Consider the following 26,535-nt stretch of genomic DNA (forward strand, 5'->3'; position numbering starts at 1 on the left):
GCGGACCACGGCACGGTGCTGAGCTGGGTGCCCTCCCTCCTGCATATGGAGTCTGAACGGCCAAGAACCGGGGAGTCGGCTCTGGGCCTGGCTGGGGGCATCTTTGTGGCACATCCTCAGCAGGACTGCTCTGCTCAGGGAGCCCCAGGGGTGAGGGCGGGGCTGCGGAGCCTGTGCCCCGCCCCCAAGCATCTGGGAAAAGGAAGCACAAAAAGGGAGAACCGGCCACAGTCACTGTACTCGTTTCCCATCTCGCTCTCAGGACTGAGCGCAGCTGCAGGTGCAAGACCACCACAGAGGGGGAGCTTTCGGCCGCAGCCTAATAACACTGAGGTAACTTTAATTTCACTCTTCTACCCCTGGCATGAGGAATGAACAGAGGCTATCTTATTTTCCTCCAGGGGCAGCTGAAATATACTCCCCTGGGTGTGAGATGTCCCTCCCCCTGTTCCAGCCAAGTTTTCCCTGGACTAAGGTGGGAACAGGTCTTAGTCTTAAAATTTGAGATTCTTGAAAAAACCTGTGTAATGTCCTAGAGGGAATTTACCTTAGTAAGACACTGGAGGAAAGCACTTTGCTCCGAGCCGTACATGTGTCCAAGGTCAACAGTATTTATAAAAAGCACTGTTTACAGGATGCGGCCTGGTCCTGTGGGGGGGGGGGGGCAAAGGAAGCAGAAGTTACCATGAGCCGACTGCCCTCCTCCATCAGTGCACTGACCCCAAGATAGCTTCCCCTTCGGGGTTTAGGCTTACAGGAGGAAAACAGAGGCTAGAAGCCACAGACCTGCAAGAACTGAAACATCTTTCAGTTTGTCTAACTGGAACTTCGTTGTGCCTCCCTGCTTTAACTCCCAAGGAATGTGAGCCCACATTCCGTGTCTTTTAGGGGGAGGCCCTGCCCTCTTCTCTGCAGCGGGCACCCCCCAGAGATAGGTCAGCGGATGCTGACTCACACACCCCTACTTCCCTGCCCTTTCGAAGCCCAGGCCTTTGTTTGAAATATGACACTGTAAAGATCCTTTCCTACTCGGGCGTAGAAGCTCTTCTCCCATGTGCCCGCAAGGATTTGTGTCTCTTCTGAAAAGAATGGCTGATGTGTGCACCCGGCCTTTCTCCCCTAGGGTCTGGCAGTGGCCCCCATGGGGTCTGTGAACTCCCGAGGCCACAAGGCAGAAGCCCGGGTGGTGATGATAGGCCTGGACTTGGCCGGCAAGACCACGCTCCTGTACAAACTGAAGGGCGACCAGCTGGTGGAGACCCTGCCCACCGTGGGTTTCAACGTGGAGCCTCTTGAAGCCCCTGGGCACGTGTCTCTGACCCTCTGGGATGTCGGGGGGCAGAGCCAGCTCAGGGCCAGCTGGAAGGACTACCTGGAGGGCACGGACATCCTCATTTTCGTGCTGGACAGCACAGACGAAGCCCGCTTGCCCGAGGCAGCGGCTGAGCTCACCGAGGCCCTGGCTGACCCCCACCTGGCCAGCGTGCCCCTCCTGGTGCTGGCCAACAAGCAGGAGGCAGCCCACGCCCTGCCGCTGCCTGAGATCAGAGACAGGCTGGGCTTGCACAGGTTCCAGGGGCACTGCTGGGAGCTGCAGGGCTGCAGCGCCCTCACCGGAGAGGGGCTGCCCGAGGCCCTGGAGAGCCTGAGGCGCCTCCTGAAATCCCACAACCACTGTAACTCCAGGTGCGCGCAGGGGGCAGGCTGTGGGGAGAGCCAGAGGCCTTGACCGGGGCAGAGCAGCCTGTCTTCTTCGCTCATGTGGATCGGAAGACAGCTAATCCTGGAGAATCTCAAATTCAGTTTCTCAAACAAGGAATCCCCCTGCGCTCGGACAGCATATTTTCCTCTTGGGACTTATTGTCACCGGTGTTTGTGTTGAAAATCAACTATTCTTTGAATAATGATACTCTGAGGGAAAAAGCAAACCTCAGCATACTTCATTTAGTAACTCATTACCACGTCTGAACTAAGCAATTGTAATAACAGAAAAAGTGGTTGCAGAATAATTAAGACCTAAATTCACAGAGGGAAAGAGATTTCAAAATCAAATCAGAATATCACCTGGACATGGGCATGATCTTATGAGTGATTTTCCCCAGGAGCCCCTGGGTGTGTGTCACCATCACTCTGAGGGCAAGGAGTCAGGGCCAGCAGGATCGAGTCTGCTTCTGCAGGATCTTGGGTTTAGAAGTTCAACGGGGCGCTCAGCCCTGGGCAGAGGCCAGGAGTTCAGGCCTTCCAAAATTGATCCTCTTCTTTGACCCTGATTAACCCTTCTCCAACTTTTTGTTATCCTGTACTGGTCTTTCTCTAAAACCCTTCATTGTTTTCTTTCTGTTTTCCTTCTCTTTCTCTCTCCTTCAAGCACACAGTTTTCCTTGAAGATCAGATTAATCAATGATTTCATTCATTTATTTATTCACTTTATCAAAAAATATGCCGAGTATTGAATCTGTGGCAAAAGGCAATGAGCTTTAGATATGAAGCTGGACCTCCAGATGGCAGGTGTGAATTTTGAAGATATGTATAACAGCAATGCACCTCTCACTATTAATAGTGAAAGGGAAAGCCGAAGCGTTTTCAGGTGACGTTACCTAAGATCCATGAAGCTCCTGAAATTATTTGCAAAATGTTACGCTTTGGGCCATTTTTCTAGGGAAGAAGATCCATAACTTTTGTCAGACTTTCAAAGGTACCTGTGACTCCCTAAGATAAGAATCACTGATCTGGTCTTATACCTCATTCCACCCAGGAATGCTTTCTATACTTTTTAATGGCAAGTAACTTCCATTTGGTACCTATTCTCGTGTTAAACAGCTCTAAATTTGGATATTCCTTCCCATCCTGGGCTACCATCAGCCTCCTTAGAACTCCTGATGGTGGTTCTGCCCTCTCTGGAGTGACACAATCACTCCAACATCTGAGAGGTCCCTCTACCCAAAGTCTCCCCTTCTAACATCGAGTTAGGTGTGCCTAGTTCTTTCCACCATGTGTCAATCAATGTGTTTCAAGACTTCCTATGTTAGACACAGAAAAGGGCAAAGATGCAAAGACAAAGGAGACTCCAGCCTCATGGTCCTCTAGATGGGGAAGCAGGAGGACATGACTCCCATAAAAAAGGAGAGGTTGGGCTTCCCTGGTGGCGCAGTGGTTGAGAGTCCGCCTGCTGATGCAGGGTATGCGGGTTCATGCCCCAGTCCAGGAAGATCCCACATGCTGCAGAGCGGCTGGGCCCGTGAGCCATGGCTGCTGAGCCTGCGCGTCCGTAGCCTCTGCTCCACAACGGGAGGGGCCACAACAGTGAGAGGCCCGCGTACTGCAAAAAAATAAAAAATAAAAAAAAGGAGAGGTTGAGAGTTTACTGTTTACTGATCACGTACTGGGGCTGGTTCCGTGCTCAGTGCTCTACAGAGATTATCTCTAATTCTCCCAACTCTGCAAAGTAGGGATCATTCCCATTTTATATAATTAGACACTGAGGCTCAGAGAGGTTGTGACTTGCCTGAGGCACTGCTCTTAAGTGATATTTCTGGAATTCGAAACCAGATATTCTAGCCCTGATGATGCCTGCATTTTCCCACGACATCATGCTTCTAGAAGGTTGAAGCCAAGGTTGACCTTCAGTAGGCAGATGAGATAGGAGAGCAGCCTAGTCAGAGGGAAGAGACAGCTTGGAGGCATGAGGGAGAGTGTAGGAAGGACAAACAAACCAGAAAGGCTGAAACACGAGGTTGGGGTGAGGGGTGGGATGTATTATAACAGGAAACAAAACTGGAAAGAAAGTTTAGCTCCAAATTAAGGAAGGCTTAGACTTTCATAATCAGGAGTTTGTCTCAGAGAAGTGAAACCATCTGGCTTCCATTTAAGAGGCTAATTTAGTGGCAGTGTGGAGGTGAAATAAAGAGAAGGGGGGACGCTGGGGACGGAAAAGTGGACAGCCCAGCTAGATGCCCATCATGGTCACAGAGGAGAGGAGAGGGAGGCAAGGACATTGAGAGCCATTTTTAAGACAAAAGGCTGAGAAAGGAAGAACTTGAAGGTGCTCAAGGTTTTGAGTCTGTGTGGCAGGTGGGATTGGAATGAACTGAGAAGGTGGACACAGGAGGGGCAGGTTGGGAAGGGGCTAGAACCTCTGAACCCTGCTTTTGGAATGCTGGGTCCGAAGGTGTTTATAGCTCTTTTCAGACTGTTCCGTTATCTGCAGAGTTTGAGGCACTGAGGACCCTCTGGAGGCATCTGCTGGTTTCTGCTCATGGAGACTCATTTCCTCACATGACTTGTCATTTTTTATTGTGAGCTCATCTTCAGTAGGATTTGTTTTTCCCGTGTGACTCCCGTGTGCTCTGGGTTATGACAGTTTTTACACAGAGTGGTTTCACATTAGCGTCTACCAGGATCCTGGAGGTTTCAATTGTTTTAGACCAAATATTATGTTAGTTTCTCTGTTTGGGGCTCACGGACCTCACAGGTAGTAGGAATTTGAACTCTGTGCTCATTCATGGCACAGGCCCCAGGGATTCGGTTTCTGACAGGCAACTGTTTTTCTTTGCACTCCCAAGATAGACCGTTTGCTTTGGCATGGCTGGCTGAGCTGGCGGGCAGAATTTTCCAATTCCCTTTTAAGAAAGGGGTGCCACTTCAATGCTCTTGCTTTTCTGCTGAGCTCAGATCAAAATTTTCTCTCCTCCAAGCAAGAGTGAGGCCACATCTCCTGTTCCTGTACAGGTGCTATGACTGCAGCCTGGTCCCTCGAGCCTAAATCAGGCTCCTCTAAGATCCCCCTGGACTCCAGGCTTCACTCACCTGCTTCAGCTGTGGTTTCCCTCTTCAACTGGTTTCTGCCACTTGAGGATTTCCTTTTTTTTTTTTTTTTTTGCTCAAGGGCAGCCTACATTAAAACAATTATTTTTGATTATAGTTTACCCAACACTCATGACTCCACAGTGGAAAAGGGTCCATCTGCCATGCCACTAGGCATCTGCCAGGGTCCCTGGGAAAGGCTGAGCCCACAGAGGTGGCCAGAGAGGGCAGACACAGGGCCCAGAGCCAGTGCCGGGGAGGAGGTGAGGATGCTCCATGGCACACAGGCAGTGGCCTGGCTTTGCCCTCTCCAGTTCTTTCATCCTTCCTTCTCCCGTTCCAGTAATGTTGGCTCTGGAAGGAGGGTGAAATCCCATCCTCTTTCAGAAACTTCCCTGAAGACCATGGGGTAGCTGGCCTTGCCTGCCGGGAGCAAAAGTGGCAACGGGACAAAGCTGGCCCGTAGGACTGGGAATTCCACTCCCATGGCCACTGCCAACTGAAGGGGAGGGCAGTCAGGGGCCAGTAGGGTAGCCTCAGCCCTTGCCTCCCCACCCAAGACAAGCCAGAGCCCGCCAGGGACATGGTGGGGGCAGACGGAGGGGCTTCCCTCCTGCTCTTCTGCTCAGAGAGAAACATACACATATGTACGTGTACAGGTACTTATATCACAGAGCTACAGCATAGGGAAGCTTAGGAAGAAACAAATCATGCCTTCTGTTTTGTTTTTTAAAAGGTGCTCTCCTTATGAGAGGGGTATTTTGCGTGTTCCAATTCACCCACACCTTTCAGGTCCATCAGCCTCCCGTTAACCCACGAGCGGGAGTGAGGAGGTGCGTGAGCAGATGTGGCTGAAAAGCACGAATCTATTTCCTCCTTATATATAAAGGAATCTGGTTTTCTTCTCCGCAAACACTGTATAGAGTGAGATTTGTTCCATGTTGGAGAGCTGATTACCCCTTTGAATATGGGTTGAGTTCCTCCCTTTCTGACTCATTGATTCTGAAGATGTTTCTCCTTCCCCTCTTGGATAGAAGCAATCCTTTGGTGAAAGTAAGAACTGCAGGAGTTGGGGTTTAGTTTGGTCCTGCTGAGTTTTGGGTTTCAGCTGTCCATCCTCACAGATTTCCACACTCATCTCCTCCCACTGGGGCTGGGGGAAGCTGTGTTCTTTAAAGTGGGCTAGGCCCCCATCCTCAGCACGTGGTGAGCTGGGACCTTGCCTTCCTTCTCGTTCTCCAGGTTTTTTTTTTTTAACTAATTAATTATTTTTGGCTGCATTGGGTCTTCATTGCTGCGTGCGGGCTTTCTCTAGTTGCGGCGAGCGGGGGACTGCTCTTCATTGCAGAGCGTGGGCTTCTCATTGCGGTGGCTTCTCTTGTCGCGGAGCACGGGCTCTAGGCATGCACGGGCTTCAGTAGTTGTGGCACATGGGCGCAGTAGCTGTGGCTCCCAGGCTCTAGAGCACAGGCTCAGTAGTTGTGGCGCACGGGCTTAGTTCCTCCGCGGCATGTGGGATCTTCCCGGACCAGGGATCAAACCCATGTCCCCAGCACTGGCAGGCGGATTCTTAACCACTGCACCACCAGGGAAGTGTCCGTCCTCCAGGCAGGTTTTAGAATGCACGACACCTCAAGTGTCCTGGCTGCAACCTCAGGTGGTACGGTGAGGTCACCTCACAAAAGACTCGTACTTTCCCCAGAACCCACCTGATGCAACTCAACACCAGCGGGGTACTGCTCCCTTCCAGAAGCCCCAGCCCCGAAGATGGACAGAGGCAAGGCAGTCAAGCAATGAGATTGTCCAGGCTGTGCCTCTTGCCGCAGAGCCTGGGTCAAGGTGGGAAAGTCCCTGAGTGAGCGGGAGGTGGGGATCCCATTCTTGCCATTTTTTGGGATTGAAAGGGCAAATACAGATGAAAAATAAGAGGCTTAGCTTTCCCTGTTGAAAATAAGGGAAGATGCTTCTCCTTCCTCCCTCTTTTTAGAGCATTCACTTGAGAAAACTGGTAACTCTAATTTCTTTTCTCTGTCTCTTTGAAAGGTATGTAAAGTTTTTAAAAAGCTAACTCAGACTCCTGCCAGCTTTAGGACTGTCTTTCTCAAGGACCAGGGAGCCATCCCTTTGAAATGCCATCATCAAGGGAGATAGGGCCCCTCTCCCATCTCTGTGGGAGGGTGGGAGCCTTGCTCCTTGTTGCAAAACTACCTCCTGTCATAAAGATAGGAGAAGCTGGTTTTTCTTTAGGTTAAAGCCAATTAGGTAACACAGATGGTGACCCCAATTACCAGGCAAATCCAGGATGAACTTGGTGTGAGGACTGGTTGTTATTGTGTAGGTAAGGGCCTGTGTCTGCCTGCCTGTACAAAAGGCTGAGATTCCTGTCTGTCTCTGCAGTCTCTTAGCTGATTGCCTGTGCTGCACATCGCATTCTGGTTTGATGCTTATTCAATAACAAAACTGTTTTCTTTCTCTCCTACCTTTGTGGAGAAGGTTTGCTGGGTTGGCAGATTTGTTTTTAATTCTCTTTTCCTAACAGATCCCATTGGCCTGGCTCTGTGAGCTCCTGATCGCACCCATGATTAGTAACAAGACATGGGTGAAGAGTAATCACCCCGAATGCCTCCTAGAAGGTTTTGGAGGGCACTTAATTAGGAATGATACCTGTGGCACTCCTCTCCCACAGGATTATGGAAACCTGTGATCAGAATCCTGTGATTGCCTCTGAACTCACCGAGAGAAGCATTTCTCGGTGGACTGAAGTGTTACCCCTGTATTCCCTTCCCACACGTCTCGTAAAAGCAGTGGCTCAGGAAAAACAAAATAATTTTAGAAAGGAAAAAAGGAGTCTTTTATTTTTACCTCATTGTCTTGATTTCCACTCCTCTGATATATTCACCCCCAAGGAAATTTGGCTATGGAAAAGTATTTAAAATTTTTCCATGAGAAATGGTATTGTTCTGCCTCAGATTTCAAGCTAAAAACCTAATAATGAATCCTTCTCCCTCACCCTGGTCCCCTCCAGCAACCTGGGACCCATGGGCATTTTTGCAGCTTACTTCAAGCATGAAATTACAAACCTAAACTAATTAATTCTCATCAAAGCACTTCCAATTCTTCCAAAAAAAGGAGGCAACATTATTAAAAATTATCTCCGGATTATGAACATGACACCATATCATTTTGCAATGTTTGTTCTACCTTTTTTCATATTCCACAAACTTCAATTTTATATGGCACTAAGCGTTGGCTTAGCCTGGAGGAGAAATATAAAGGATTCAGAGAAACATATATAAGGATTTTCAGGGTTATGAAAATTCTTCCATGAGAGAATTGCTACCAAGATGGAGACGCAACCCCATCCTCTGCTCAAGTTGGTGCCGTCTAAACGCGCTTGGCCTGTGCCCACAGGCTTCGAGTCTGGCCTTGAAGTCAGTCAGAACGGACTAGAACAGGAACTCTATAACTCACCAACTGGGCAAATTATTTAACCCAACTACGCCCCAGCCACCTCATCTACAGAATGGGAGTGATAATAGGGGGCACCTCGCAAAGTTCTTATGAGAATTCAGCGAGATAATGTGTTCATCAAGGCAGCTTGTATCTCTTGAGCACCTACTATGTGCAAAACACTGAGCAATGTGCAAGGGCTACAAGGATGGAGGAGATACAGGCACTGTCCCTGCCCTCGACATACAGTCTAGCTTTCAATAAGGGACAGCGGTTAATATTGTCACACTGAAGCACGCTACAAATGCAAATGAAGCCAAGTTCTGGGGGCCCAGGCTTTTCTTGCAGATCCCTCTCCCACCCTCAGAATTCTCCAGACTCAGACTTGTTCTGGGGTGAAGAGGGGGCCAAGGCTGGTGGAAGGGTACAGGGGTTAGGGGTGCAGAGCCCTAGACTGCTCTTCTGATGTCTGAACTCTGGACACTTAGCCTCTACCCTCTTCCCTACCACTTCTATTTAACATCCCCATTCTAGAGCTTCTCCCCTGGCCTTCCCACGCCAGAGCACGTTTAATTCGAGTAGCCAAAGCCCAGAATTAGTATCTCTTCCACGCACTTTAAATGCACCCTCCCGTTGCAAAGCCTGGTGGACTGAATAGACAGACGAATGATTTGAGAAGATGGGGGTTGAATCCCACCCTCAATTCTATTCCTTTCTGAAATTCAACAGTTACAGATTCATCCCTTGGACTTCGGTTTTTCAAAGAAAATATCCCTAGAAGAAAGGTAGCAGGGATAGTTATTGGCATTGTAATGTGAATGAATTGTCAGGGTCTTTTCAGAAGAGGTTGTGTAAAGGAAGCAAAGCTAAATGTTGAGAACGGCTGAAAGAAGTATAGGAGGTGGGGGAACTTCCCCAGAGGTCCAGTTGTTAAGACTCTGCGCTCCCAATGCAGGGGGCATGGGTTCCATCCCTGATGAGGGAAAGGAGATCCCACATGCCTTGTGATGCAGCTAAAAGAAAAAAAAGTGTGGTCGCGGAGCCGGGGGCTGCCAAAAAGGAATGAACCAGACTTCACAGATTGCCTGAGGCTGGGATGAACGTGCCCGCCCCCCTCACTGTACACACAGCAAGGACCTACTGTATGCAGAAAGAAGGTCCAGAAGGGAGGGTCTAGGTGTGTGGACCACCATCTTCTCAGGCACTTGGAAAAGGTGGCCTCGAGCCAGGGAGTGCAGAACTAGGGGGCTGGGCCAGGAGCACCCCTTTAGGCTGAGAGTGGGCAGAGAATCATCTGGCCTCTTCTTCCTCCCACCCTGTCATCTCAGTCCAGTGTCTCTATCAGCAGTTGCCTTCCCAGGGCACGGAATAGAGCAGGCAGGTCTGCAGAATGGATATGGGGTCGGGAGGGGAATGGAAAATGGAAATAAGCGGCCCAAGCTCTTTATTACCGTTCAGTAGAAAGCGCTAAAGTCCAAGGGACGACCAGCCAGAAGGCGGCTTCAGATCTAACTGGAGAAGCCACTCTCCCTCAAACGTATCCTACACTTCAAGTGGGGCTTCTGAGTTTAAAAGGGCAACGTCATGACCCAGGCAGAAGAGGATCACAAAACTCCGTGGGCCTAATCCTACCTGGGGAGGAATTCTTTCTTTTAAACCAGCATTCCAAACTCTTCAAGCAAGTCATTCGCAAAGGTGCCCCCTTCTACCACTGTGAAGACAGGATCAAGTTCTCTAGGTCGATCGGGTGACCCCTAGGAATCAGGAGCTCTGGGTGGGGGGGCGAGAAGCCTGCTGGCTGTTTGGTGCTGACACAGCCATGGGCCACAGCTTCTTACACAAGCTTCAGGGTGGCTCCACCACAAACCCTTCCTTCCCCTCTGCCAGTGATGGTGACTCAGGAGATTCCGGAAAGGAGCTCATGGAACACTCAACCAGCAGGTTTATCCTGAGGTGCTTCTCAGCATTTTCTAGATAGAACATTAGGAGCTGGTTCCAATCTAAGAAGCCTGGCGTTCACTCCCCTGGCTCTGCCTGCAACACTCTGTGAGTTCAGGCTAGAATATGATGAATGTACGGAAGGGGGGCTTTAGGAGAGACAAAGAAAGCAAGCAAGCTGTTGAGACTTGTGGTTTGATGTTGTGAAATGCACACATACATGTAACTCTGCTAACTCCCCAAACCTGACTGGAGGGACAGTAAAGGGATTTTTTTAAAAAAGGCCAAACCCCACAAGGAAAAAGAAAGCCGAAGTGCATATAGCAGGCTTGAGATAGCACTAAAATTACAGAAGATACAAAGAGACCTCACAGATCAGAGAAAGTAGAAACCTAAGTTGGTGGGGGCTGGGAGGTAGGGGTGTGTGTGTGTGTGTGTGTGTGTGTTTAGTCAAAGGACTTAACTCTGTATCGGGCACTGGTCTAAATGTTGAAGGTGTGTTAGCTTACGTAATCCCCCAACAATGTGAAAGTTTGTAACCTGATTTTGCAGGTGAGGCATAGAGAAGTTAAATAACTTGTCCCAGGTCACACGGCAGAATGTGAACCTCTGCAGGGGTGTGGCCCACAAACCATGCTCTCCACAGCCTCACCGTGATTAGCAAGCCCTTCTGACCCAAACCCCAGGGGATCTCAGGACTTGGGATATCAAGCAGCAACAAAGTGGGGCAGGAAACAGAACTGGTGGAAAGTCTGTATGAAGAGACATACTCTCAGGCTCCTTCCCCTATTTTACTCAGCCCAGGCGACTGCCCCTCTGCTCCCTGGTAGGATACCTTCAGTTTATTCTCTGGAGGCATTGCCCAGTTGGGGATGGGGTGAGACATCCATGAAAAAGTTCCGTCAAAGTCTGTGAACTGACTGGAGAGGCTGCCTGGACCCCTTCTCCATTCAGCTCGCAGGGGCTGGCCGTGAGGTTTACACACTGAGGCAGGCACTGGGAGCCCCTCTCCGGGAACTGACTGGCTGGAGAGAAGACACACAACACTGACATGTGAAGGTCTCTGGATGAAACAGTTGCCTCACCAGTTGAGGAGCCCTTCCTGCCCATGTACCAGGACTCACACAAACTTCTAGCAGCTTTTTGGTATCTCCCTTCTTCCTCCACCTACATTTTTATCACGGAAAAATGTAAACATATAGAAAAATTTTAAAAATACTATAATGAACACCCATATACCCACCTCTTAAGTTCTACAATTGTTGATATTTTAACATATATGCTTTATCTTTAGATATAGGTGTACGTACAGTATTTTCTGAACCATTTGAAAATGACTGCAGACATTATGATATTTCACCTCTACATATTTCAGTATCTCTATTCAAAGAATAAGGATCTTATATAACCCAAATGCATCACACCTAAGAAAATTTAAAATAGCTTCCAGGGCTTCCCTGGTGACGCCTGCCGATGCAGGGGACACGGGTGCCCCAGTCAGGGAAGATCCCACATGCCGCAGAGCGGCTGGGCCCGTGAGCCATGGCCACTGAGCCTGTGCGTCCGGGGCCTGTGCTCCACAACGGGAGAGGCCACAACAGTGAGAGGCCCACGTACCGCAAAAAAAAAAAAAAAAAAAAAAAAGCTTCCAAATATATTCTAATATTAAATCCATTTAAAATTCAAAATCCATTCAATCCATTCAAATTTCCCCCACTGTCCCTAGAATCTCATTGCATTTGGTTATTACGTCTCTTTATTCTCCTTCCTAGAACAGTCCTCTTTCCTTTTGTTTGCCCCACAATGTTGACTTTTTGAAGGGACCAGGCCATTAACTGAAGAAGTGTCTCACAGCTGATTTGTCTGATTGGGTCTTCTGTCTTTGAACTTGTCCCCACATCTCTTGTAAATCCTGTCAAGTGGAAGTTAGATCTAAAGGCGCGATTAGATTCAGATCAGATGTTTTTGGTAAGACACATAGGTGACATTCTCTACTTCATGCTGCATCTCATCAGGAGACAACTTCTGCTTATCTCACTAGTGGGGAAGCAAAGCTCCACCTCTTGGTAAAGGCAGTGGCTGCTGGATCACTCCAACGTGAAGGGACCTTGGGTAATACCTGACACAGTGTGAATATCCTGCTCAACGCCTTGCAGGAACAGACAATAAAGGATGACAGGACAACTGAGAAAAAGTCTCCAACATAAGAGAGAGAGACAAAAACAAGCAGGAAAAAAACAACTCAGAGGAAAGAGTGATCACTGCAGGAAGCAAAAGAAAACTTCCCCCAAATGGCAAATCTCCTTAGAAATAAGGGAAAATATCACAGCCATGAAGCTAGATGGCTATAAAAAATATTTAGAAAGCAAGAAAGAGCTCTTGGAAATCTCCACTGAAAAATCCAGTACAAAGTTGGAAGATAAAGTAGAAACAAAAGTCTCCTAAAAAGTAGAATAAAAAGATTAAGGATGAAAAATTGGAAATTAAAACATAAGAAAACTAGAGGATTAGTCCAAAAGTTTTGCATCAGAATAATGGGTATCCCACAAAAAAAAAAAAAAAGAGAAGGGAAAAGTAGAGGGGGTGAATTATCAGATAAATAAATAAAATATGAACATTTCCCCAAAACACATGAGTTTCCAGCTTGAAAGGGTCTATGGAGTGCCCAATACAAATGCATGTTATAAAGATAAACAAAAAAGCACAATACTGTAAAATTTCAGAACATCCTAAAAAAGAAAAATGGGTCACTATGAAAGGTCAAGAATCAGGCTACTATTAAACTTCTTAATAGTAATACTGAAATCCAAAGGACAACAGAGCAAAGCCTTCAAAATTCAGAGGCAATTTGAACAATAAAACTGTACGATAACCTCTAGAATAAAATAAATATCTAGGAGTCCATTTTGATACAAGTAAATAAATGAATGACTAAGTACCTGGAGGAGAAGGGACAGCTCTATCTTACAAAAGAATTTCATTAATAAATGTAAAAGAAATGAGAGAAATAGAAAATTATCATTAAGAACATTACAGTAATAATTGTAGGCAAGATTCACCAATGGATGCTAAAATCTGTAGGTGAAAGTTTGAGGATAAACAAGATATTTGCATAGTCTTAAATTATGTCTACCAATATATTTACTCCTTATAAAAGGAAAAATGGTAACTTGACAGTGAGAAGCCTGGCCTCAACTACTTAGCCAAGTGATCAAGATGAATACCCTGAGTAGTACACAGCACCATCATGTACCCCTGATAGGATGCACTCAGATGGACACATCACCTCTGTGGTATTCTTGCCCCAAATCCATAACCTCAATTTAATCATGAGAAAATATCAGACAAATCCAAACTGAGGGACATTCTACAAAATAATTGACCAGTATTCTTCGAAATTGTTAAAGACAGACTGAGGATGTGTTCTAGATGTAGGAGATGAAGAAGATTCAGCAGCTAAATATAATGTGAGATCCTGGATTGGATCTTGGAAAAGTAAAACGACACTACTGGAAAAACTGGTGAGATCCAAAGTCTGTCACTTTGTTAACAGTAGTGTGGCAACGTTAATTACTTACTTGCTTTTTTTTTTTTTTGACGTTGTACCCTGAGAAGTGCATCAGAGTTAACTTCTTTTCTTTCCTTTTTTTTAGTTAATTTCTTAATTTTGATCACTGTACTATAGCTATGTAAGATGTTACCATTAGGGGAAGCTGGGTAAAGGCACTAGATAGAGCTCTGTAATGTTTTCGGAACTTTTCTGTAAGCCTAAAATTATTTCAAAATGAAAAGTTAGGGCTTCCCTGGCGGCGCAGTGGTTGAGAGTCCGCCTGCCGATGCAGGGGACACGGGTTCGTGCCCTGGTCTGGGAGGATCCCACATGCCGCGGAGCGGCTGGGCCCGTGAGCCATGGCCGCTGAGCCTGCACGTCCGGAGACTGTGCTCCACAACGGGAGAGGCCACAACAGTGAGGGGCCTGCGTACCGCAAAACAAAATAAAAAAGAAAAGCTAAAACATTCCGAGGGAAAATTATTTCCAACACAGAATTTTACACCCAATCTAGCTATCAATCATGAAGATAGAATAATGACATTTTCAGACAAACAAGAACACATGCTTCTTTTATCAGAAGGCTATTGGTAGTCATGCTCCCTCAAGAGAATAAACCAAAATGGACACCTGGGATGCCTGCAATGTGGAATTCGCCACCAGAGGGAAGCAAAGGAGTTTTCAGAACAACATTCCCAGAAGGATGTCTCAAACGAACCAAAAAACCCAATAGTTTATCTTATCTGTTTGATTGTATCAGTGAAATTTTCAGTTTTGACAGTCTAGGGTTGTATTTTTTATTTATTATTTATTTTTGGCTGCGTTGGGTCTTCATTGCTGTGTGCGGGCTTTCTCTAGTTGTGGTGAGTGGGGGCCACTCTTCGTTGCGGTGCACTGGTTTCTCATTGCAGTGGCTTCTCTTGTTGTGGAGCACGGGCTTTAGGCGCGCCGGCTTCAGTAGTTGTGGCACATGGGCTCAGTAGTTGTGGCTCGCGGGCTTAGTTCCTCCACAGCATGTGGGATCTTCCCGGACTAGGGCTCGAACCTGTGTCCCCTGCACTGGCAGGCGGATTCTTAACCACTGTGCCACCAGGGAAGTCCCTCTAGGGTTGTATTATTGATAAGTATGTAGAAAACCAAGCAAACAGACCAAAAAAAAAAAAGAAAAAAGCTCCTAGGGAAACGAAAGTTGCACTTTTTGTAATCACAGTATACTAAATGGCTCAGTTGTGAAAATTTTTTACATAAGTCATAATAATGTAAATACTAAAATATTCATTTAACCAAAATATCTATATTGGGAAGATGCGGGGAAGGGAAATATATGTGTGTGGGTAGAGCATGGGGGAGAATGTAAGAGAGTTAAATTCTCATTTTCCAAGGTAGGAAGAGAAAAAGATTATGTCTAAGGTTGAAAAATCAAGAAACAGCGACACAAATTTGGAAAAAAAAATGTAGGGAAAAGATAAGAAGGCACAGCTAAAACAGTTGTTTCTGGGGAGAAGCAGTCAGGGCTTAGTAGGGATGAGCAGAAGACTGTTGTTTTCCATTATAAGCCTCTGTTTTTATTTCACTTCTTAAACTAGATACCTGGTTATTTTTATAAAAATAAAAACTAGGGACTTACCTGGTGGCGCAGTGGCTAAGAATCTGCCTGCCAGTGCAGGGGACACAGGTTTGATCCCTGGCCCAGGAGGATCCCACATGCCGCAGAGCAACTAAGCCTGTGCGCCACAACTACTGAGCCTGCGCTCTAAAGCCCACGAGCCACAACTACTGAAGCTCGCGCGCCTAGGGCCTGTGCTCTGCAACCAGAGAAGCCACCGCAATGAGAAGCCCACGCACCACAACGAGAGTAGCCCCCGCTCGCCACAACTAGAGAAAGCCTGTGCGCAGCAACGAAGACCCAACGCAGCCAAAAACAAATAAATTTTAAAAAATAAAATAAATAAAAACTACATTTTAAATAATAAATAAATAAGGCATGAGCAACCAGGACATCACGGGTAACCTTGCTTACCCAATGGTTAATTTAAGCGTATAAACCCAACTAACTGTAAGCTCGAGTCAGGGTCTCAACCTTGCCTATTTGGTATTCCTTCCTGCTCTGATTTTGGGTAAAGCTGGTCTTCCCCTGGCTGGCCCCAGTTCTGACCTCCTCAGTGCTTTCCTTGGCATCTGTATGTCAGAGCATAACGGTTCGCACCCTTAGCCATGGAAGGGCACTTTGGTGGCCGCACCACTCTCTGCACTTCCGTTGCCTACTCTCTCCTCATTTGGGCTCCTGGGCTACCCACCCCCACCAGAACCTGAGTTGGACTGATCAGGATGGTCACCTGGTTCTCTGGTCACAGGGAGCCTGTGGGCTGTTTAACCTTCAGAAGTTTCCCCCAACTGCTAGGCTCCCTGTAGCATCTTTGTTGCAACAGAACTCTGCTAGCAGCAATTGGCAGAAGAAACCCTTCATCTCGTCCCTGTGTGCCACAGGTGAGCATGGTGGTATTATTGGCCCCAATTCTTCACTCCTTTCTCCATCCACACACTTGCTATGGCTTCATCATGGATGGAATGTCCTTCTTTGTCGATACTGGGGTTGGTCATATGACTTTCTTTGCCAATGGGATGTCAGTAGACGGACACAAGCAGGGGTTTGAAAAGTGCTTGCACACTGGGGTTTACCCTCTTCTGCCTCTGCCATCAGAAGAACAAGCTTCAGCTAACCTGCTGTCTAAGGAGGATAGGATGAGAGGCATGTAGCGCAAAACCACCGAGTGGTCCAGAGACCTGAAGTGAGTAGCAGAGCCACTGAGCCACTGCAGCCTTAGCAGAGTCGACCAGCTGAGCCCAGCCTGGATCAGTCAAATCCCGGATGACCCACAGAGCTCTGGAGACAAACGCTTATTGCTGCATATGCCACTGAGAAGATTTCTGTGGTTTTTTTCCCCCTCAGTGCTGGGTGACTAACACAGGCACTAAATGTTGGAAACCACCTATCTACAGTTTTATACCAAGATTTCACAGGTTTCTAAAATAATGCTCAGGGGTGGTATCCCAAGGTCAAATCATAAAAAGAGCTTGAGTCTTTAATCATTTACGAGTTAAGGAAAAGAACTTTTAACCTCAGACAGGTGTGGTGGATGACAGAGATGTCCTACTTACTTAGCATATGCTTTGACACTTTTTACTGAAGACAGTCTAACATAAATGTGGCCACGCCGGGGGGATATGCACCCCTAGATGTTGAGGGTGAGCGTGCGGTGACAACGGCTACTTCTCAGTTATAAGTTGTGTGAAATTGCTTATTAGACTTCTTAGATTCCTTAGTTTCCCAATTTCACATGCTCCCAGGAGGAGTCCCTGCCCACAGAACTCTCTCCCATCTTGGGGGTGTTTAGCTGATTCTAACTTAATGGGAATGTACTGATCAATGCTATGCTGAGAGCAGGTTTCAGTAAAGAATGAGGAGCAGGCAATGGGTTCTAAAAGCCAGAGATCCCAGAATGGATTCAAAGCAGTGACTCCTGTAGGACGTTGACCAAAGCAGAGAGGAGGAAAACATCATAACGCACAGGGGAAAATGCCCCTTAGCTGGGCAGGACCCCCTGGGATTTAATCTCACCCAGTCCTGTAACAAACCACCCTCGTCCTGACTGCAGTGTCTCCTCTGCTTGGAATGGGGCTGCCAGCTGGGAGAGACTCAACCGAAACTTGGGGGTCTGGGGATGTGAAGAGGAGGGAAACCAGGGATGAAGGACAGGTAGATTCAAGGACTCTGGTTGACATCTTGCTTGGATTTAAGATAAAAAATAGGGTAATACATTCTCAGAATGGCCAGGGTAGCCAGGGCTGAAGTCTTCCAAATCAGGACTGAGGCTGTGTGTGGGACGGGTTCACTTAATAAAAGGCTCCTCCCAGGCCCAGGGCGCTCTAAGCAGATGTGGGGAAGCACAGGCTGAGGAACCAGAAGGGAGGAAAGGAGGGAAAAGCAAGAAGATCGCCGCCCAAGGGGCTCCTGGCCTCGAGGTGAGCGGCACCTCTGGGTGTGGATGGGGGCAGGGACGGGGGAGATGGCTGTGGCATCTCTGGGAGGATTTGGAGACACAGGGGAATCCTCCCCCACCTGCTGCCGCATGACGGCTCAGCTACCAGGCCAACTGGGAGGTGGTAGAAAGCCAGGGCTGAGTGGGATTAGCAGTGGGGAGATGGGCCAGGCAGGGCTGACTCATGATGGGATGAGCTCAGGTTCGCTTTCAGGAGGGATCAGTGTCCGAGGAGGTGTCATCGGGGGTGGATGCAGCCACGAGTTAAGGCAGCTGACAGCTCTCACGGCTCTCAGCTCTCATGGCCATGGCATGGTTTGTGCCCGTGCTTCCCAAGGTAGGATCTGTGAAACACTAGCTCTGAAGGTTGCGAAGGGCTACTGGCCTGAAAAGAGGGTTCCATGGTCCAACAAGCTTGAGAAACGTGGGCTTAATGGAATTACACAGGTTTCTCCACTGTAGGACATCTCAGAGCCCTGAATATGATGATGGGAATAGGCGATCTCTAAAGCAAGGCAGGCGGGGGTATGGTATAGCACTTTTGATCATGACCACGGAACCCTTTCAACACAGAACGTGACTTCAGACTAGTGAACTACTGACGACGCTTTCTTACTGAACTACTGAAGCCGGAACCAACAGGAAAAAGACCTGGTTCCCACGTGTCACCTCCACCACCACCGCCAAGCCCCTCTCCACCAGTGAGGTCTACTTAGAGTTTCAGGGCCAACAGGCAAATAAACTGAGGTTCACGACAGATTCTATCCCCATGGCAAACTGAAGTGCTACCTACACAAAGCCACGGAGGCAGAGGTCCAGCTGTAAGGTACCCAGGCACCCAGCGGGGAGGCTGGGGCCCAGTGGGCCCACAGACCCATGGCAGCCCCACCCAAAACTAAGATCAGCCTGGCAGCGGCCCTATCCCCCAACTGGGGATAGACCTGGAGGCTCAGGCCTTGTCAGGCTTGGCTCTGGACATGGGAGGGGCAGCCGCGGAGAGGACAACCCCAGGGGTCCAGGTCAGCTGGTCTGGGTGAAATGCAGGAGTCGGCAACTCACAGTCGTAGCTGTTTCCAGCTCCCGCACCGCAGGAGGCTCTGTCACCTGTTTTCCCAGTTTCCTCTGGTCTCTCCGGGTGCTGACAACGTTCCATCCAGGTGCTGACGAAAATCCCTCTTCTCTGAAGCACAAGCAGAATGTTTCCTTAGAAAGGAAACAAAAAGATTCCGAGGACAAGGAATCACAAAAGCCCCGATGCCACCAAGTAACAGCAGCGGGAAAGTAACTCAAACTCGGTCTCAGATGGTCAGACTGACAAAGCCTCCCGGCCCACAGGCTGCTTAATTTTTACCTTTTATTCTCTGTGATGTGCCTGCTCAGAAGCCCCAGGTTTCGGCCGGTTGCTCTGTTCCAGGCCTGGGCGCCTGGCACGTTTAATTGCTGATTCTGAGATTGTCTCTCACACGGAGGCAGCGGCGATGTCGTATGTTCAGAACCTGGACAACAGACCCAGTCAAAAGCTAAATAAACGTGGAAGCGTTTACTTGGATCAGAACAGCGGGTGGAGTGTTTGATATGTGCTCATCCTCACAGGAGTGTGTGCCAGGTACCACGACTCCGTTTCTGGATAAGGAGACTCAGGAGCCAAGCAGCTGGGCCCCAAATCCCACGGCATGTGAGCCGGGGCAGTGGGTTCGAACTCAGCACCACTTAGCGGCAAAACCGGCACAGCTCGGCTCCGGGTTCTGTCCCGTGTGCTCCCTGTGGCGCGGGACAGATGCTCACCTTTCGTGGCCAGTTCTTCTTCTGTAGAAGGAAGATGATAATCCCCGTCCACAGAGAGTGAGGGATTATCGTGAGGATCAGATAATACAACGAACAGCAAAGAGCTTTGAAGTGGAATGAATACAGGTGCAGGGCGTTAATAGGACCCAGTGTTTTCCTAGATACCAAACAACTTGGCATCCCAAAGGTTTCCACTTTCTCTAGTTCATGCTTACAAACTGACCAAGCAAAGGAAAAAGGCAGACAGATTCAAGAAGACGTACCAAGAACCTGAAAGCCTACAGGAGGTTAGGAAACAGACAGCCCCCCCCGCAATTAGGAGGCTTTCAACTTGAACCTTGGAAGAGCTAACTCCCCCAGACCTCACCGCTGCCTCCTGCCCACACCCAATCCCACTCCTAAAGGCTCCACACACTAAAAATACCCCAGCCACCTGCTGCCCAGGCAGGCAGTAAATCACTGGCCCTCGAACACCAGAATCCAGGCCAGGCCTGGCCTGACGTGGCTGCTGGCGGCTGACACGCGCCAGATGGGGCAAGTCCACTTCTTCCCAGCCCGGCGGCCAGGGGGCCTGGGAGGAGAGTGCCCCCAGGAAGCAGAGGCACTGCTGCAGGTGCTTCCTGGGTGTAGGGTGATTGGAGGTGGGTGTGTCACAGGAGGAAACGGGGCTCCCTATGAACGGGCAGTGGCTCCTACGGCGACAAGTATATATAGAATAAGGTCATCTCATCAAAATCCACAGATCAGCCACTCGACTGCTGTCCTATTACCCCAGGACCACCAGATGTCACTGTTGCAGGGGGCATGAATATTTGTGGTCCCATCTCCAGACAAGCACTGGCTTTATGGAGACAGTTCAAACTGTGGGCACTCGGGGCACACCAGTGAGATCCATTTCCTGCTTCCAGTTCTTAGTGATTTGATCCCGCCCTCCCACCCCCACCCCCGGGACCAAAATCAGTCCGACTCCCAAAATGCAACCAAGAAATGCCAAAAACCTGTTCACAGTTACTTCCAGCACAATACAGTGAATCAGAAATGAGAGGCCAAGACAGAATATTTAGTTTATTTTTAAACTAAAATGCATCATCAGCAAACACATTTGTGGGGAACAAGAAGTCATGTGCTGTCTGGAGTGTTGCTCAAATTTGAAAAAGTGGGGACCCTGAGAGCGCGTCCTCCACTTTGTCACCCCTCCCCCTAGAAAAACCAAAGCATTAAAGTTAACTGCTGCTACCTGACCACTTGGTCCAACCAGTGACAAATACTTACAGGACAATACAAAACACAAAATCAAAACAATGAAATTGAGAGCCTACTCAAGTATAATGAATAGACCTAGATGATCAGAAATGTGCTGAGGTTAAATTTTTGTTTCCATAAAATTGAATAATTTTCATAGCTTGCAGGCTTCTGGGAACATGTCTAACACTGTTGGGCTAGAAAGAGTACTTTTACTTGAACTAGGTTCTAGTTCACTGAAAAGCTCTGTGGCCTTGGGCAGGTTATCTAACCCCTCTGAGCCTCAGTCTCCTCGTATATGAACTGGACCTGTCCAAGGCCCCTTTAAACAATACATGATTATAGGATTCTAAGCGTGGCCTTGAGGGGCCCCTGTGTAGCTGGGAAGGTGGATGTCAAAAATAACAAAACAATACAGGGCCACTTAAGTGACACAGACAAGGGCTACAGGAATTCAGAGTCCTCCCCCTTCTGACTCCTGGGGGACTGAGGGAAGGCTTCTGGAGGGGAAGGGATTAAACACCTAAAAAGTAACACTGCAGCACGCTCGGCATACTGGATCCCTCTCTTGAAGAGTTGGGAGGTGGCCAATCCAATATTTTAAGATGTCAACTTGATCTGTGTGGACATAAACAAAATAAACGATAACTGCTACCTATCAACCTCTATAAGCGCATGAATTTCTCAAGAATGGGAGCATGTTCTGTAATACTATCCGGTCGGTTTTGTGTGTACATGTACAACTGCTACTTCTTAGATGATAAATCTGGGGCAAGGGACAGAGAGGAAAGAAGGGGGGAGGTTAAAGTCCTTCTTCAAATGTTAAAAGCCTCCCCCAAATGTTAATACAAGCACAGGCAAGAGCTTGAGAAATGGAAACTAAATTTGTAACAGTGGTTCTGTCTGATGATACTGGGGGTAATGATTATTTTTTTCTTTTTGCTTATCTGGATTTTCCATTTTTCAGCAACGGACATGAATCAATTGTATATTTTTTTAATGCAAATATATTCGGGACAGATAATACATCAAACCACTATCAGTTATTAGCATCTTAATGTGAATTAATGGATATGATTTGCTTCCTGCAGTGAAGTGGCAGTGGGATATGGATTTTGTTAGGTCGGGTCTGCCACTGGAAAGGGAGAGAGGACGTAGAGTTTCCAAAAGCACAGTGGGTGGAGGAGGCCTGCCAGGCCCCTCCCTATTACCTCAAGGGCATTTTATTAAATATAAGGACAGCAACAGTTAACCTTTCTCATTCATGGTTTTGCCCAAATATTCTCATTATAAATTATTTATTTTTAGATCCAAACTCCAGCTTTCCAACCAAACAAAGAAAAAAGTGCTCATGGATTTTAAGAATAATTTGGAAAAAAAAAAAGAAAACAAAGGATTCTTCTCCAAACTCTGTGCATTTTGGTTTCCATCAAGCCTTGTTTGGACAAAGTTTTATTTTACTATTTCATACTGCAGTCTGCAGATTCTTCCTGGAGCCTCAGTGCCAGCACTTCAGGAGTTGTAAAGCTGACATGATTAAATACAAGAAAACGTCATCATTTAGACTCTGATTTTAGATGGCTTATGCCGATAGTTGCCTCAACATTACCTGGAAAGGCAGAGCATGCCGAGGAAATTTCTAGTGTAAACAATACTGGGGAGTGATGGACAGTCTGAAGGAATCCAGTTACCATCCACATAAGCAGTTCATAACTTATTGCAAATCATTTGATACGTTCATCCAAATATTCCTTCTATGGCTGGCTCCTAGGAAACGAATGTGATAGAAGCGGGGTGTGCGGGGGGGCGGATAGGGAAGTCAATGATTCCTGAGGTCCCAAGCAAAATTGAGACTTAAAGTATATTTGAACTATCACCTCCAAGTAGCTGGAGATATCGAGGCTTGAAAAGAGGAACAATATTGAAGGCAGTGACTTATTTAATTGAATCTAAGATGCCATCAGATTATAAGATGGATTATAGTTTTGTAAGAAAAAAACACTGCCAACTCAATTACGACACATCAACTGTAAAATACATTCTAATTTTTAAAATGTTAAAATGTGGGTGGAAAATATCTATCTTAGAGTTAATGAGATACAGTATGACCTATGTCACCTTGCCCCTACCTCCCTGTCACAGGGAGATGGGCTCCTATTCTCAGTGACCTGTTAGACTTCATATGGGGACATCAATCTTCCTTCCAACTCACTTAAGGGTTAAAACATTTAGATCTGTCCTTACGTGGCAGTAGAATGTATCTGTCCTCCAAGTTCCTGTCAGAGTCTATAATCTCCATTTCTCTCCCATCCAATACTTAGCAAAAACTCAGTTGAGAAAAAAAATCATGTTTTCAGGACTGTCTGCAGGATATGCAGCCCATCCATTTTTCTCTACTCTGTTTACCCTCAGATTGAGCCAGATCAGCAGAGAGCAAAGTACTGGAAACAACTGGGTAATCCCTCATAGAAAGGTTTTTACAGACTCTCTCTCTGGCGTCCTGCCTTCAGCCCACGTGGGGGACACTGTTACAAACAGCCCGAGTTGTACTAAATCCTGTCGTCAAGGACATAGCGTCCTCTTCGTGAGGACCCACTGGAGACACATTTCAGGGCTTCATACCAGGAATCTTTAAAAATAAAATGTTTAAATTGAAGTATAACATATATCGACAAAAGCACACCATTCATAAAGGTACAGCTGAATGCATTATCGCAAATTGTAACAACCGCTCAAAGGAAAAAAATAAAACATTACCAGCACTTCAGAAGCCCCTTCATGGCTTCTCCCCATCACTATACCCACCCTCTTCCCCAGAGGCAATCTCTGTCCTGATCTTTAACATCACAGTTTTATCTGTTTTTGAACCTTACATTACAAAAATAGAATCATACAATATGTATCCTTTTAGTCTGGCTTCTTTCACTTATCACTATTTCTTTCACTTATCACTAATTCATCCATGTTGTTATGCGAAGTAGGTTGTTAATTTTCATTCCTATAATTTTCACTGTACAGTAGTCCATTGTATGTATATACCACAATTTACTCATTTAGGTTTTTTCCGGCTTGGGGTTATAATGCTGCCATTCTGGTACACATAGTAAAGCACTTCTGTGAAGTATACCTAAGAGTCAGATTGCTGGGTTTCAGGGCTTGCACACGTTCAGTTTAATTTCAAAGTAGTTTTCCACTTTACCTTCCACCAGCAGTGTATGAGAATTCCAGTGGTTCCACATCTTCACCAACCCTCATAATGGTCAGTCCTTTTAGTTTTAGCCATTTTTATAGGTGTATAGCAACATCTTATTGTGGCCTTAATTATCATTTCCTAAATTGCCTTCTCTTTTGTGAAGTGTTTATTCAAATATCTTGTCAACTCTTCTATTAGATTGTCTTTCTCTAATTGATTTACCCATTGGGATAGGTCTTTTGTCAGTTATATGTACTACAAATATCTTCTACCTTCTGGCTTTTTTTTTTTTTTTCTTAATTTATTTTTGGCTGCGTTGGGTTTTCCTTACTGCATGTGGGCTTTCTCTAGTTGCGGTGTGCGGGCTTCTCATTGCGGTGGCTTCTCTTGTTGTGGAGCACAGGCTCTCGGTGTGTGGGCTTCAGTAGTTTTGGCACGCAGGCTCAGTAGTCGTGGCTCGCGGGCTCTAGAGCACAGGCTCAGTAGTTGTGGCACACGGGCTCAGCTGCTCTGCGGCATGTGGGATCCTCCCAGACCAGGGATCGAACCCGTGTCCCCTGCACTGGCAGGTGGATTCTTAACCACTGCACCACCAGGGAAGTCTCTGGCTTCCTTTTTTATTCTCTTAATGGTGAATTCTGATGAGCAGAAGTACTTGATTTTAATGCAGTCAAAATTATTGCAGCTTTCTGTATCCTTTTTAAGAATATATTCTTCTACATTTTTTTCTTCTTGAAGATTTATTGTTTGCCTTTCACATTAAAATCAATAAGCCCATGCACCTAGAGCCTGTGCTCCACAACAAAGGGAAGGCACTGCAACGAGAAGCTCGCGCACCACAACGAAGAGTAGCCCCCACTCGCCGGAACTAGAGAAAGCCCACACGCAGCAACAAAGACCCAACGCAGCCAAAAATGAATACATAAATTAATTAAAAAAACTAAAATCAACAATTCACCTGGAGTTGATATTGTGCATGATGTGAGGTAAGGATCAAAATTCATTTTTACCACATGGACATGCAACTGAGCCAGCACCATTTATTGAAAAGACCATCCTTTCCCCATTGTTCTGCAGTGGCACGTTTTTCCTAAATCCAGTGTCCACATACAGGAAGGTCTGTTTCTGGACTTTCTAGTCTGTTCCATTGGTCTATCCGTCTGTTGGCTTTCTGGTGCCAATACCACATTGCCTTAATTACTGTGGCTTTATATTAAGACTTGATGTATGGTAGAGCAAGTCCTCTAGCTTTATGCTTCTACAACATTGTCTTCGCCCTCTTGGCCCTTTGCATTGCCATAAAATATCTTAAAATCAACTTGTTACCATTTAAAAAATGACAAATAGGTAAATCTGTTGGGGTTTTGATTGGGATTACATTGAATCTATAGCTCAGTTTGGGGAGAATTGACTTCTTTGCAATATTGAGCCTTCCAATCCATGAACATGACATATCTCTCTACTTATTTAGGTCTTATTTAACTTCTCTCAATGTTTTATAGTTGTTTTTGTTTTCTGTGTAAGCCTTAATATCTTTCAATTTTCCCCTAAATATTAGAATGTTTTGATGCTATAGTAAATGGTATTATTTTTCCTTTTTTTTTTTTTTTTTGCGGTATGCGGGCGTCTCACCAACGTGGCCTCTCCCATTGCGGAGCACAGGCTCCGGACGCGCAGGCTCAGCGGCCATGGCTCACAGGCCCAGCCGCTCCGTGGCATGTGGGATCTTCCCGGACCAGGGCACGAACCTGCGTCCCCTGCATTGGCAGGCGGACTCTCAACCACTGTGCCACCAGGGAAGCCCGTAAATGGTATTTTTAAAAATTCTATTTTAATTGTTTATTGGCAACTGGTTTGTTTTTAATCTCATGAAAACGGAACTCTGTCACTCAGTGCTTCCCTATCTGATGTGCCATGAAACACCATCCTACTTGTTCAAGTGGTCTGCTAAATATGTTGGGAAAAGCTGAGTTAAACAAGTTAATCTAGTTTCTTCACTGCAGGACTTCTAAAGTCTTTAATGTGCTAACGTAATATTCCTCAAACTTACTTGGCCAGACTTACTCAATATTCAATGAATATAGTCAGGTATCATTCAGGATAAAAGCACAGAAAACAGCAATTACTCTAGGTGTTTTAAGCAGGAGGATTTAATAGAGGATGCTTATAAAAATCACTGGAGGACCCCAAGAGTAGGTGCTTGGCTCAGCTTCTAGGAATGGCTCCCAAATGTCCACAAGATGGACCCTCCCAAGGCAGGCACTGCCAGTGAGGCCACCACTGGAGCTCCTCAGCCCGCAAACCGTTTACTCCCACTGCCCCAACCACAACTGCCTCTCAGTACCCACGAGGTTGAATGCTCGATGTGCTAACGCTCCAAACCCTCACGTTTCCATAGTCATAGACATTACCTGTCGCCACAAAACAGCAAAAGTAAAAAAAGGAACAGCTGAAAACGGTCTCCATGCTTTCACCCTCCAAACCACTCACAAGACAGCAATTTTGCATCCAGGACCACAACCTGCAGCTCTCTG

General features: G+C 46.8%; 2 protein-coding genes across 2 annotated transcripts in view; one reads left to right on the forward strand and one right to left on the reverse strand.

The window, feature by feature from the left end:
- Nucleotides 1-26,535, reverse strand: part of EBPL (EBP like) — a 94,586-nt gene that overhangs the window by 24,298 nt on the left and 43,753 nt on the right. Inside the window, exons 4-5 of the transcript XR_010937097.1 lie at nucleotides 19,133-19,277; nucleotides 18,841-18,984 (exon numbers count right to left, since the gene is read on the reverse strand). The gene's annotated coding sequence lies outside the window, so the exon portion shown is untranslated. The remainder of the gene's footprint in view (nucleotides 1-18,840; nucleotides 18,985-19,132; nucleotides 19,278-26,535) is intronic.
- On the forward strand, nucleotides 175-7,974 carry ARL11 (ADP ribosylation factor like GTPase 11). The gene is made up of 2 exons (XM_067713967.1): nucleotides 175-333; nucleotides 1,124-7,974. The coding sequence occupies exon 2, from the start codon at nucleotides 1,142-1,144 to the stop codon at nucleotides 1,727-1,729; it is 588 nt and encodes a 195-aa protein (XP_067570068.1). The 5' UTR covers nucleotides 175-333; nucleotides 1,124-1,141; the 3' UTR covers nucleotides 1,730-7,974.

Source organism: Pseudorca crassidens, chromosome 18 (assembly GCF_039906515.1).
Source record: "Pseudorca crassidens isolate mPseCra1 chromosome 18, mPseCra1.hap1, whole genome shotgun sequence".
NCBI lineage: Eukaryota > Metazoa > Chordata > Mammalia > Artiodactyla > Delphinidae > Pseudorca > Pseudorca crassidens.

Coding starts and splice junctions, on each gene's coding strand:
- ARL11 (XM_067713967.1), top strand. CDS start 1,142: ATGGGGTCTGTGAACTCCCGAGGCCACAAGGCAGAAGCCCGGGTGGTG.